At 40.6% G+C, this 13,477-nt stretch overlaps 1 protein-coding gene across 1 annotated transcript in view; it reads right to left on the bottom strand.

The window, feature by feature from the left end:
• Positions 1–4,341: 4,341 nt before the first annotated feature.
• The window catches only part of LOC126475430 (uncharacterized), a 122,924-nt gene continuing 113,788 nt past the window's right edge, over positions 4,342–13,477 (bottom strand). Inside the window, exons 9-10 of the mRNA XM_050103280.1 lie at positions 9,097–9,288; positions 4,342–5,489 (exon numbers count right to left, since the gene is read on the bottom strand). Coding sequence (XP_049959237.1) covers positions 5,338–5,489; positions 9,097–9,288 — 344 coding nt within the window. The 3' untranslated portion in view covers positions 4,342–5,337. The remainder of the gene's footprint in view (positions 5,490–9,096; positions 9,289–13,477) is intronic.

Here is a 13,477-nt window from a genome sequence, read left to right on the forward strand (position 1 = left end):
TGATCTACCCATCTAATCTTCAGCATTCTTCTGTAGCACCACATTTCGAAAGCTTCTATTCTCTTCTTGTCCAAACTATTTATCGTCCATGTTTCACTTCCATACATGGCTACACTCCATACGAATACTTTCAGAAATGACTTCCTGACACTTAAATCAATACTGGATGTTAACAAATTTCTCTTCTTCAGAAACGCTTTCCTTGCCATTGCCAGCCTACATTTTATATCCTCTCTACTTCGACCATCATCAGTTATTTTGCTCCCCAAATAGCAATACTCCTTTACTACTTTAAGTGCCTCATTTCCTAATCTAATTCCCTCAGCATCACCCGACTTAATTAGACTACATTCCATTATCCTTGTTTTGCTTTTGTTGATGTTCATCTTATATCCTCCTTTCAAGACACTGTCCACTCCATTCAACTGCTCTTCCAAGTCCTTTGCTGTCTCTGACAGAATTACAATGTCATCGGCGAACCTCAAAGTTTTTATTTCTTCTCCATGAATTTTAATACCTACTCCGAATTTTTCTTTTGTTTCCTTTACTGCTTGCTCAATATACAGATTGAACAACATCGGGGAGAGGCTACAACCCTGTCTTACTCCCTTCCCAACCACTGCTTCCCTTTCATGTCCCTCGACTCTTATAACTGCCATCTGGTTTCTGTACAAATTGTAAATAGCCTTTCGCTCCCTGTATTTTACCCCTGCCACCTTTAGAATTTGAAAGAGAGTATTCCAGTCAACATTGTCAAAAGCTTTCTCTAAGTCTACAAATGCTAGAAACGTAGGTTTGCCTTTCCTTAATCTTTCTTCTAAGATAAGTCGTAAGGTCAGTATTGCCTCACGTGTTCCAGTGTTTCTGCGGAATCCAAACTGATCTTCCCCGAGGTTGGCTTCTACTAGTTTTTCCATTCGTCTGTAAAGAATTCGTGTTAGTATTTTGCAGCTGTGACTTATTAAGCTGATAGTTCGGTAATTTTCACATCTGTCAACACCTGCTTTCTTTGGGATTGGAATTATTATATTCTTCTTGAAGTCTGAGGATATTTCGCCTGTTTCATACATCTTGCTCACCAGATGGTAGAGTTTTGTCAGGACTGGCTCTCCCAAGGCCGTCAGTAGTTCCAATGGAATATTGTCTACTCCGGGGGCCTTGTTTCGACTCAGGTCTTTCAGTGCTCTGTCAAACTCTTCACGCAGTATCATATCTCCCATTTCATCTTCATCTACATCCTCTTCCATTTCCATAATATTGTCCTCAAGTACATCGCCCTTGTATAGACCCTCTATATACTCCTTCCACCTTTCTGCTTTCCCTTCTTTGCTTAGAACTGGGTTTCCATCTGAGCTCTTGATATTCATACAAGTGGTTCTCTTATCTCCAAAGGTCTCTCTAATTTTCCTGTAGGCGGTATCTATCTTACCCCCAGTGAGATAGGCCTCTACATCCTTACATTTGTCCTCTAGCCATCCCTGCTTAGCCATTTTGCACTTCCTGTCGATCTCATTTTTGAGACGTTTGTATTCCTTTTTGCCTGTTTCACTTACTGCATTTTTATATTTTCTCCTTTCATCAATTAAATTCAATATTTCTTCTGTTACCCAAGGATTTCTACTAGCCCTCGTCTTTTTACCTACTTGATCCTCTGCTGCCTTCACTACTTCATCCCTCAAAGCTACCCATTCTTCTTCTACTGTATTTCTTTCCCCCATTCCTGTCAATTGCTCCCTTATGCTCTCCCTGAATCTCTGTACAACCTCTGGTTCTTTCAGTTTATCCAGGTCCCATCTCCTTAAATTCCCACCTTTTTGCAGTTTCTTCAGTTTTAATCTACAGGTCATAACCAATAGATTGTGGTCAGAGTCCACATCTGCCCCTGGAAATGTCTTACAATTTAAAACCTGGTTCCTAAATCTCTGTCTTACCATTATATAATCTATCTGATACCTTTTAGTATCTCCAGGGTTCTTCCATGTATACAACCTTCTTTCATGATTCTTAAACCAAGTGTTAGCTATGATTATGTTGTGCTCTGTGCAAAATTCTACCAGGCGGCTTCCTCTTTCATTTCTGTCCCCCAATCCATATTCACCTACTATGTTTCCTTCTCTCCCTTTTCCTACACTCGAATTCCAGTCACCCATGACTATTAAATTTTCGTCTCCCTTCACAATCTGAATAATTTCTTTTATTTCATCATACATTTCTTCAATTTCTTCGTCATCTGCAGAGCTAGTTGGCATATAAACTTGTACTACTGTAGTAGGTGTGGGCATCGTATCTATCTTGGCCACAATAATGCGTTCACTATGCTGTTTGTAGTAGCTTACCCGCATTCCTATTTTCCTATTCATTATTAAACCTACTCCTGCATTACCCCTATTTGATTTTGTGTTTATAACCCTGTAGTCACCTGACCAGAAGTCTTGTTCCTCCTGCCACCGAACTTCACTAATTCCCACTATATCTAACTTCAACCTATCCATTTCCCTTTTTAAATTTTCTAACCTACCTGCCCGATTAAGGGATCTGACATTCCACGCTCCGATCCGTAGAACGCCAGTTTTCTTTCTCCTGATAACGACATCCTCTTGAGTAGTCCCCGCCCGGAGATCCGGGATTTGGGCCTAGGAAATATGTTAATGTCCAGAATTTGAGTCTAGAAAATATGGTCACCTTAGGTGTAATAACATTAGAGACGATCGAACGCACGTTACTCCCCAAATGCCTCCTCTTCTTCGTATTCTGCACATTGTCTTGCAATGGTAGACGATTATCCATCACTTCCAGATATCGAAGTACATCATTAAGTATACAAAGTTAACTCGCTGACACTGGCAACTAAGATCCCATAAACAGAAACGACGTATATCACTGCACGCCGATCTACATTGGTAGACAGATACTGCGCAACAGATTTTGGGTGTATGTCATATGGGATCATATTCTAGGACAACTCATCAAACTGAGCAAAAGTTTTTAGGGCGCAAAAGCGTGTGATAAGAATCATTTGTCGTGCAAATTCTAGAACATCATGTAGAAACCAGTTCAAGAAACACTGCTTCTCAGTATATTTATTGCTTAATGAAATTTGTTGCAAGTAACACACCTCTATTTCCAACCAATAACTCAATACATATTATCAACACTAGGAATCAGAACAATCTACATAAAGACCTAAAATCACTTACCTTGGTCCAAAAAGTGGTCCAATATTCAGGAACACACATTTTCAATAAATTGCTAGCAACCATTAAAAACTTGGTTTCAGATAACGCACGGTTTAAACAGAGTCTGAAAGACTTTTTGATAGGCCACTCCTTCTACTCTATAGATGAATATCTTAACAGAGACCGTTACGCCAGCTTAAGTAAAAAATGTCTGTTAGATTTCAGTTTTGACAGCACTTGGTCACAACAGTCAAGATTAGGTATTTTGTCTATGATAAATTTATTAATAGTGCATAACAATGTTTCATTCTGAGAGTGTGTTAATTCTGTAAATGTTAGCTGTTCCAGTTTACTGCATTGTATTCACCTATTTCTACAATCCCAGAGTACTAAGTACTGTATTCAAATGTTTTATGTTTTTACGTTATACTTTCTGACATGTTCTACACCCACGAGAATCATCTCATTATTTGGGTCTATGGAACAAAAACTGAATCTAATCTAATCTAGAACCACCTTTAAATGATAACTACTGCAACCCCCAAGTATGACCCACATATCGATCCTGAGGATAAGATTAGAATAATTACTGCATGCACAGGGACATTCAAACAATCATTCTTCCTCTGCTCCATATGTGAATGGAACAGGAAGAAAGCCTAATAACTGGTACAATGTGATGTATACTGTATACATGTAGATGTAGACGTAGAAAGATATTTTGATTACTTCCATAAAACTTATGAACTGTTATACATTTCATTAAATCTTCTAACGGCAAAATACTCTTTTATTGGAGAATTTTTGTCACAAAATAGGATAAATGGGATAAAAGATATGTATGAAATGTAGACAAATTGTAATATTTCCTTTATTTGATGATATAGTTATGCATTTCTAATGGATACTTAGAAACTAATTTGGTGATCAGGAGACAATGTTTTCATATTTGTGACTGTTCGTTGATGTGAGCAAAATGAGGAAGTTGTTAAGAGTGTGAGATATTTGGCCACATGATCGTGCAGATGATGTTCTCGTCTGATGCGTTGATTTGAAGTGTCTAATTTACGTCTCGATAAATTTTAAAAAGTTCCCTTAATAGTGAACATTTTCCCGGAGGACTGGTTGTTATCTTAATTTTTGTTAGTAGAAGTAAATGATAAACTTTGTTTGAAATAATAGTTTAATTAAAAACTTTTCAGTCAAATAAATAGAACAGTTTCAAAATTCAGTTACATTTGTATGAAAAAATGCACATACGGCGTTCAAAATAACTAAATTCTAAACAGCTTATCAGTTTGGACTGTTTGTACAATTTGTGAGTAAGTCTATAGGATACTTGAACCACCAAAGTGACTCTGGTGTTAGTATATGGTATATTATTTAAAAAAAAAACATTTATGTACATCGAATTCTATTCTTCAGTGACACTTGATCTTCAGCAGTATGAGTAACAGAAGTACGCCACATAATGAAAGCTAGTGAAAGGTGTTAGGTTCACTCGTCTGTTTGTAGCCAGTTTAGGTAACTACTGCACTGAAACATATCACGTACTAGTTAGTCATACTACGAAAAGTTCTTCCAAGCTACAACTAATATATTATATGGTTAGTACCCTATAAGGGCTATTATGGCACATTTATTTCTTTCAGTAATGCTACAAGCCTCTACTGACAATTGCGGCTCAGAAAGTTGAGCATCCTATTCTTAGACACACTGTTATAAAAATTCTAGTTTATTAAGCACAAGATAGAGTTCTTTGTACTAAAAATGGTAATATATGAACACAGCAAATAATTCGTGTGCGGAACTCGAACGAGTACGCCATTGAATCTCTTTAGGAGCTACAAATAGATTAAGTATGGCAGTCTTGTAGCTGCTTGAAATAAATTTTCAAATGGCGCTTTCACACTTGTCTACTATAAATCAGATTCTTTAGTGACTACAATACTTACTTCAGTCTATTCTGTTGTGAAAATAAACTTTAAAATATGGATCCTCAACGTAAAGAGACCCTCAGTCTAATTATATGCCATACATTGTGCCAATACAGACACAAGGCTAAAGTCTTGTCTGTGGAACAGCAGACCTGTTTTTGTTTCTGTGCACTGTCTTGGATGCAGGCAGATGTCTGTATTTCTTATCGCCTTTGGAAAACAAGTCAGCTCTTCGTCTCTTCTTCTGCGACAGGTTTCTTCTTCCTCAGTGCAGTTACTATCAGTTCCAGCGTCCACGGTATTACGCAGAGCATCATTTGGAGATTCAGAGCGTGGATACATATGGGGTAACTATCCGTAACGTCACGAATGAGCCCTGTGAACAGAAAAAAGTGTGAAATAATTTTTGTATCCTTCTGAAAGAAAGACGTACTGGGCTAGCAAGGTACGTAGAAGAGCTTGTGTCAAGTTTAGGAGGTAGGAGAGAGGGGCAGACAGAAGTCTTTCTCAGAGAACTCACTAAGTAAGAGCACTGCCCGTGAAAGATAACGTTTTTGGATCGGATTCACGTCTGCGACACAGTTTTAATCTGACAGTAAGTTTCCAACTATGATCAAATCGGCTGCACAGTGAAAGATTGATTCAGAAGTAACAAGAGTTTGGATGTATCGAATTTAATACCAGGGATACATAGTAAATTACATTAAGCAACAAGAGCAGCGTCAAATGATATGGAGATTGCACTGAAGTTGACGAAAGGCGTAATCATGCAACAAAGGTATTCAGACAAACTACTGAAGATGTTAAGATACCGACCATTTGATAGATACTGCTAAGTAAATACTGGTGTCGACATTTTTATGCATTACAGCCTCTGTATCCATATTACTCCTGATGTTTTCTGATGTCATATATCCTCTTTCCACTGGATCAGCCTTTTCTTATATTTTGGACTCTACCAAAAACTTATTTGGTCTGCGTAACACCCGTTCGTGTAGCTGCGTGTCTTACCCATCTTCATTTGACTTGCAGTCATAATTACATCTTCCACTCCACTGTGTACCCCAATCATTTTGCTTTGAATTTTTCGTTTTATTTGTCTGTCTATGCAAGTGGTTCAGAACAAGTATTTCTACACTACCTGTTGCGCAACCCTCAGATACTAATTACATATAAAGGGTGCAGCAAAATGATACCGACACGATTTGAGGGATTCTGAAAGATGAGTTCAGGAGCAAGGTGAGGATAGGAAACTTTTCTGGAAACTTCGTCCAGTGACGTTACAGAGTTATACTGAGGGTTTGTCCTAAATAATCATATCATTTAATCAGTAATAATCAAAGAAAGGTAGTCATCTAGTGTAATTTTGGGTGCACTATAAAAATCTAAACTCTGTCTGAACCAGCCTCGCAAGGCTGCGTCATCATCAACCAGTAGGCGTCACTGGATGTTGATATGGAGAGGTATGTGGTCAACGCACTCTCCCGACTGTTGTCAGTTTTCGTGACCAGAACCGCTAGTTCTCAATCAAGTAGTTCCTCAATTGACCTCACATGGGTTGAGTGCACCCTGCTTGCCAACAGGGTTTGCCAGACCCAGAAAGCCAACTATTCAGGTGCTAGCCAAATAAGACAATGCTTAACATCGACGATCTGATGGGAACCCATGTTACCACTGCGGCAAGGCCGTTGGCGTTATACTATAAGGAGAGATCAAAAAGTATCTGGTTGTGGATGTCGCTGCAGCGTATATTGAACGTATCATATCTCTGATGCAGGTGTATAAAAACTGACATGTAACGAGGAATTAGTGTGTCGTTCGTGTCTTTCTGATGTGCATGCAGTAAATGCAGAGGTGTGAGCTATCGCGACGTTATTACCAAATGTGTCCAAATAGGACCAGCGGACTGTTATTCTTTTTATGGGTGCCTAAGAAAAAACGCCAGAAGACGTCCATCAGAGAATGAAGAATGTGTATGTGGCAGTATGTCTCTCGAAAAACATGATTGTGGAAAGTGCACCAGGAGGTGAAATGAAATGATCGTATGTCATTGTTGGCCGGGAGGCCCCATTCGGTGAGTTCGGCCACCGTATTGCAAGTCCTTTTTAGGTGACGCCACATCGGCGACTTGCGAGTCGATGATGATTAAAGACACACAATACCCAGTCCCCTGTCGGAAATCGAACCCGGGCCCCCTGCGTGGTCGGCGGTAACGCTACCGCTACGCTACGGAAGCGGACTGCACCATAGGGTGTTGCCGCCTGATAATAACGCATGTCCCCATATTGCCAATGTCATAACGCAGAATGTGACACCAACTCAACTGGGAGACACGCGGGCTGTCGCCCTGTAGTTTTGATCTCTCAGCATGTGATTATCACGCCTTCGGTCCCTTAAAAAAAGGCCTTGAAGTGTCCACAGTTCCTGACATATGAGGATGTTCAGCAGGCAGTTACAGACTTCTTCACGCGGCAGGACACAATGTTTCACCAAATGGGGTTGTTCAGCCTAGTGCTTTGGCTGTATGAGTGCCTCAGTGCGAACAGCGCCTTTGCCTGACTGGCGTACTGTTTTTGGGATGTAGAACCTTTGGACGGAAAGTTTCTGATTGCCCCTTATAATTAGTTTAGTTTAGATTTAGTAAAACTAACACTCTATAAAAGTTACTTTGCCTACCATAATAATCTGTAACTTATTTTTTACGTCACGCAGTATTATTATTGTTATTGTTGCGGCCTTTAGTCTGAAGACTGCTTTGATGCAGCTCTCCATGCTACACTATCCTATGCAAGGTTATTCATCTCCGAATAACTGATTTAACCTACATCCTTCTAGATCTGCTTACTGTATTTATCTCTTGGTCTTCCTCTACGATTTGTACCCTCCACGCTTACCTCCAGTACTAAACTAGTGATCCCTTGATATCTCAGAATGTGTCCTATCAATCGAACCCATCTCCTTGTCAAGTTCTGCCTCAATTTCTTTTTTCCTCAATTCTATTTAGTATCTCTTCATCAGTTGTGCAATCAACCCATCTAAATTTCAGCATTTTTCTGTAACACCACATTTCAAAAGCTTCTATTCTCTTTTTGCCTAAACTGTTTATCGTCCATGTCTCACTTCCATACATGTCTACACTCCAGATAAATATCTTCATAAAAGTATTCCTAACACTTAAATCAATAATTGAAGTTAACAAATTTCTCTTCTTCAGAAATACTTTTCTTGCCATTAACAGTTTACATTTCATATCCTCTTTATTTCGGCCAGCATCAGTTACTTTGCTGCCCAAATGACAAAAATCGTCTACTTCTTTAAGTGTCCTGTTTCCTAATGTAATTCCGTCAGCATCACATTATTTAATTCGGCTACATTCCATTATCCTTGTTTTGCTTTTGTTGATGTTCATCTTATGTTCTCCTTTCAAGACACTATACATTCCATACAACTGCTCTTCCAAGTCCTTTGCTGTCTCTGACAAAATTATGTCGTCGAAGAACATCGAAGTTTTTATTTCAGCTCCCTGGACTCTAACTCCTACTCCAGATTTTTCTTTGGTTTTCTTTCTGCTTGCTCAATGTACAGACTGTATACCATCGAGGATAGGCTATAGCCCCGTGTCACTCTTCTTAACCACTGCTTCCGTTTCATGCCCTTGATTCTTTATATTTGCCATCTGCTTTCTGTAAAAATTGTAAATAGGCTTTCGCTCCCTGTATTTTACGCCTGGAACATTCAAAATTTCAGAGAGAGTACTCTAGTAGTAACTACGACAATATTTAATCGTGGAGGCAGTGGCGGCTCATAGCCACCACTTCGTTTTTATCTCCCAGTTGGATCTTTTCTGGCACCGTGATTACTTCTGCTATCGTTCACTTTCAACTATACCAGTTTTCACTATTAATTGTGATACACCCTATATACGTAAGCAGCTCCCTTACGAAAAGAAGCGGTCCACAGGAGCCTATGCTGTTGGTACGCACCGATGAGTGGGCCAGTGGACATTCCTATGATGCCGCTGACGGCCATGTAGAGTCCGTAGGCGGAGGGGAAGCGCTCTATGCTGCAGTACTCGGCGAACACGAGCGAGAAGGTGATGTGGATCCAGCTGCGGAAGAAGCCCAGCACGCCCGTGATCACCGCCAGCATCGTGAAGCCGCTCACATAGATCATCCCTGCGAGCACACACACGCCAAGAGTCACATTTGCTGCCTGCTCAGTCTTCACGACACAAATATTTGGTTACTTTTGAATACATTGTGGGAGTGAAAAGTGATCAATGAGTTACAAATATTTACTATTAAAAACAGTCTTGATCACAATTTATTTATTACCATAGTAGTGGTCGAAACCGGTCACCGTAATAAATAAATTGTGATCAAATGTTCAAAAGTGTGGGAAATCTTATGGGACTTAACTGCTAAGGTCATAAGTCCCTAAGCTTACACACTACTTAACCTAAATTATCGTAAGTAGAAACACACACACCCATGCCCGAGGGAGGACTCGAACCTCCGCCGGCACCATGACTGCAGTGCCTGAGACCGCTCGGCTAATACCGCGCGGCAAATAGTGATGAAGACTGTTTTTGATAGTAAACAAATATTTCGGTTCGAACGATAAAGTCATCAAAATGAAAAATAAAAATATTTAAACATTCACTGATTAGTCATCGTACAAGTAAACGATCAAATGTTCTGATGTGTCCAATTACCTGAATGACAATAAATTCAGACGCTATTCGTAACTGCACTTAGATGTTCATGCCCGATTACTTAATTCAAATGATGAACTCATTAAAACTTACTCAAACGAAAAATAACTGCCAGTTAGTAACATCCTCAGCACAAGTTTATATGTATTATTATGTTGCTTATAGTGAAAATACATAATTAGGAGACAGTGAAATGTAGCGAAAATCTCCTATTAACATGACAAATTTTATGTAATTGCGGTATTATAAATAACAATGTAAATGGCTAAATAGCTGGGCAACTAGAGGCCAAATAAATACGCACAACTAAAAAGAATACATTCGACTCAGAGGATTAAATAACAGAGGGTTCTGATTTTGTAATAGAGTGTTTCCGAAAAAGCTCAGTCAATACGAGAATTAACTTTGCAGTACTGTGAAACGTTTCTGTTGCAACTCCAGTAGAACGCAGATTTCATGGATTACGTAACTGTCTCGTCATTGTTCACTTATCCCAAACTTAAGTTATAAAATTAAATCCTTTATTAATTCTCTGTACTATTAACTGGATAAAAAATTTATTATAAATAATATTTTAATTGTGCCTAGCGTAAACAAGTTTTTGGGTGAACGAAACTACCAACCTCAGTACGTAAATGGGTACATATGTGGGTGCAACAACATTTTTTCGGAACACAACGGCATGGGGCATTGTTTCTAATATTGCAGAAGGTTCCACGGAGTTCTATTCTACTAAACCTGGAAGTAAATGTCATCGGGAACGTAACCAATCAGGCAGAAATTGATGGATTCGAAACTAATATGGGTCTCTTCCAAAGTCAGTAACCACTGCGACCTCGCTCCACTGTTTGCCGGCCTAGGGATATTCGAACAGAATTATTAGTTAATTAATTTTAGTTTTCTAAGTATATGTAATTTTAATCATTACTTTGCGAGGCTTTACTTTAAATTGTTAATTTTTTACTAAAATGGCTTGTAGTATGTGAGGTCGCTGCAGTCTCTTTAAGGGCAGGATACAATAGCTGCGTAATTTTCTCTGTACTTCATATTATTTAACTTCAGTAGTTTTAGCTCAGTCTTTGCCACATAATGGCCTGCGCTTCGCAGTAATTTGATGTGGTTTGCCTCATGTTATTTTATTTTTATTTTGTTTATTGCCATTGTACGTACACCAACTGATCAAATCTTCTGGACAACCCCATGTAATGTGGAATTGACCACTAGATGTGACGCGAGGTGGACCTACGAGTATATAAGGAGGCTGGGAGTGTTGGGTTGTTAGGAGAGAAGCGGTAATGGCAGAATAGGTTGACCAGGTGAGTTCAGTGGCTTCGAAGAGGGACTAGTCACTGGATGTCACCTGAGTAACAGATCCGTGAGGGACATTTCAACCCTTCTACAGCAGTCCAAGTCAACTGATCATTATGGTCTGACTGTGAAATGGAATCGCGAAAGAACTACTACAGCTAAAGCAAAACTAGACACACCTCAAGTACTGGCGAAGAGATACCATCGTTCATTGTGGAGAGTGACTGTAAAAAATAGTACGAAATCGCAGGAAGGAATGAGTAGTGAGTTGAAAAGCGATACTAGCAGTCCAGCTAGCACAGTGACTGTGCGTAGAGAATTAAAAATGACAGAGTGCAGTGTCGGAGCAGCTCCTCATAAGCTACAAACTTATGTAGTTAGCGCTAAGCGGTGATTGAGATGGTGTAAAGAGGGACGGCACTGTACAGTGAATGAGTTATTTGGAGTGATGCATCGAGCTATACCTTGGGGTAATGCGACCGGAGCGTTACAATTTGGCGAATGCTTAGAGAACATTACCCGCCCTCATTTGTAGTGCCAAGATTGAAGTACGGAGGAGGTAGTGTCACGATGTGGGAGTTTCTCTTGGTTAGGGTGTGGTTTGTTGTACTTAAGCAGACGGTGAATGCCGTAGGACATGGTCACATATTACAGCACTGTGTATTGCGTGCAGTAGAGGAACAGTTAGGACACAATATTTTTATCAGCATAACAATGCCCCCTTACACGAGTCACATCTCTATCTCTGCCGCAGTGAGCCGGCCGAAGTGGCCGTGCGGTTAAAGGCGCTGCAGTCTGGAACCGCAAGTCCGCTACGGTCGCAGGTTCGAATCCTGCCTCGGGCATGGATGTTTGTGATGTTCTTAGGTTAGTTAGGTTTAACTAGTTCTAAGTTCTAGGGGACTAATGACCTCAGCAGTTGAGTCCCATAGTACTCAGAGCCATTTGAACCATCTGCCGCAGTTGTTTGTGCATAATAACATTCCTGAAATGGATTGGCCTGTCGAGAGTCCCGACCTGAACCCAAAAGAAGCACCTTTAGGATGAGTTGGAATGTGGACTTCCCTTCAGACCCCAGCGTCCAACATAATTTTCTCTGGTCTTGGCTCTTGAAGTAGAATTGACCGACAGTCCTCCACAGGCATTCAGACACGCCACTGAAAGTGTTGCCAGCAGAGCTGCAACTGTCATAATGACGAATGGAGGACGCACCCATATTAATGTCCAATAATACACTGAGATGAAAAAAGTCACGGGCTACCGCATAATATCGTGTCGGACGTCCTTTATTACGGCGTACTGCTGGAAATCGACGTGGCATTGACCCAACAAGTCGCTGAAAGTCCCCTGCAGAAATATTTGTTAAGCCACGTTGCCACCGTAGGCGTCCGTATTTGGTAATGTGTTGCCGGTGCAGGATTCTGTGCACGAACTGACCTCCCGATTGTGTCCTATAAATGTTTGATGTCGGCTGATCCGGGTGCCAATCAGTCGCTCGAACTGTCCAGAATGTTCTTCAGACCAACTCGGAACAATTGTGCCAAGGCGACATGCATATTGTCATCCATGAAAATTCCATCGTTGTTAGAGGACATGAAGTCCACGAATGGCTGCAAATCATCTCAAAGAGGTTCAGTTGGACCAGAAGAGCGAGTCCATTGATAATCTGGGTCCATGGGTTCGTAGGATCTGTGCCACATTCGAATCTTACCATCAGCTCTTACCAACTGAAAACGGGGCTCATCAGACCAGGCCACAGTTTTCCGGTCATGTAGGGTGCAACCGATAAGGTCAAGATCCCAGGAGGGGCGCTTCAGGAGATGTCATGCTTTGAGCAAAGGCATTTGTCGGTCGTCTGCCGCCATAGCCCATTAACGCCAAAATTCTCCGCACTCTCCTAACCGATACCGTTGTCGTATGTCCCACATTGGTTTCTGCGGTTATTTTACGCAGCGTCGATTGTCTGTTAGCACTGGCAACTCTACAGAAACACCGCTACTTTCGGTCATTAAGTGAAGAATGTCGGCCACTATGTTTTCCGTTCAATGTGGCATGCGTGTAGTTCCAACTACCATTCGCCGTTCACAGTCTGCACCCACAGTCATGCACCCACAATCACTTCGGAAACCTTTGTATATGAAACACTTGTGTACAAACGACAGCTCCGCCGACACACAGCTCTTTTATACACTACTGGCCATTAAAATTACTACACCACGAAGATAACTTGCTACAGACGCGAAATTTAACCGACAGAAAACGATGCTGTGATATGCAAATGATTAGCTTTTCAGAGCATTCACACAAGGTTGATGCCGGTGGCGACTCCTACAACGTGCTGA

Source organism: Schistocerca serialis, chromosome 4, assembly GCF_023864345.2.
Source record: "Schistocerca serialis cubense isolate TAMUIC-IGC-003099 chromosome 4, iqSchSeri2.2, whole genome shotgun sequence".
NCBI classification, from domain to species: Eukaryota; Metazoa; Arthropoda; class Insecta; order Orthoptera; family Acrididae; genus Schistocerca; species Schistocerca serialis.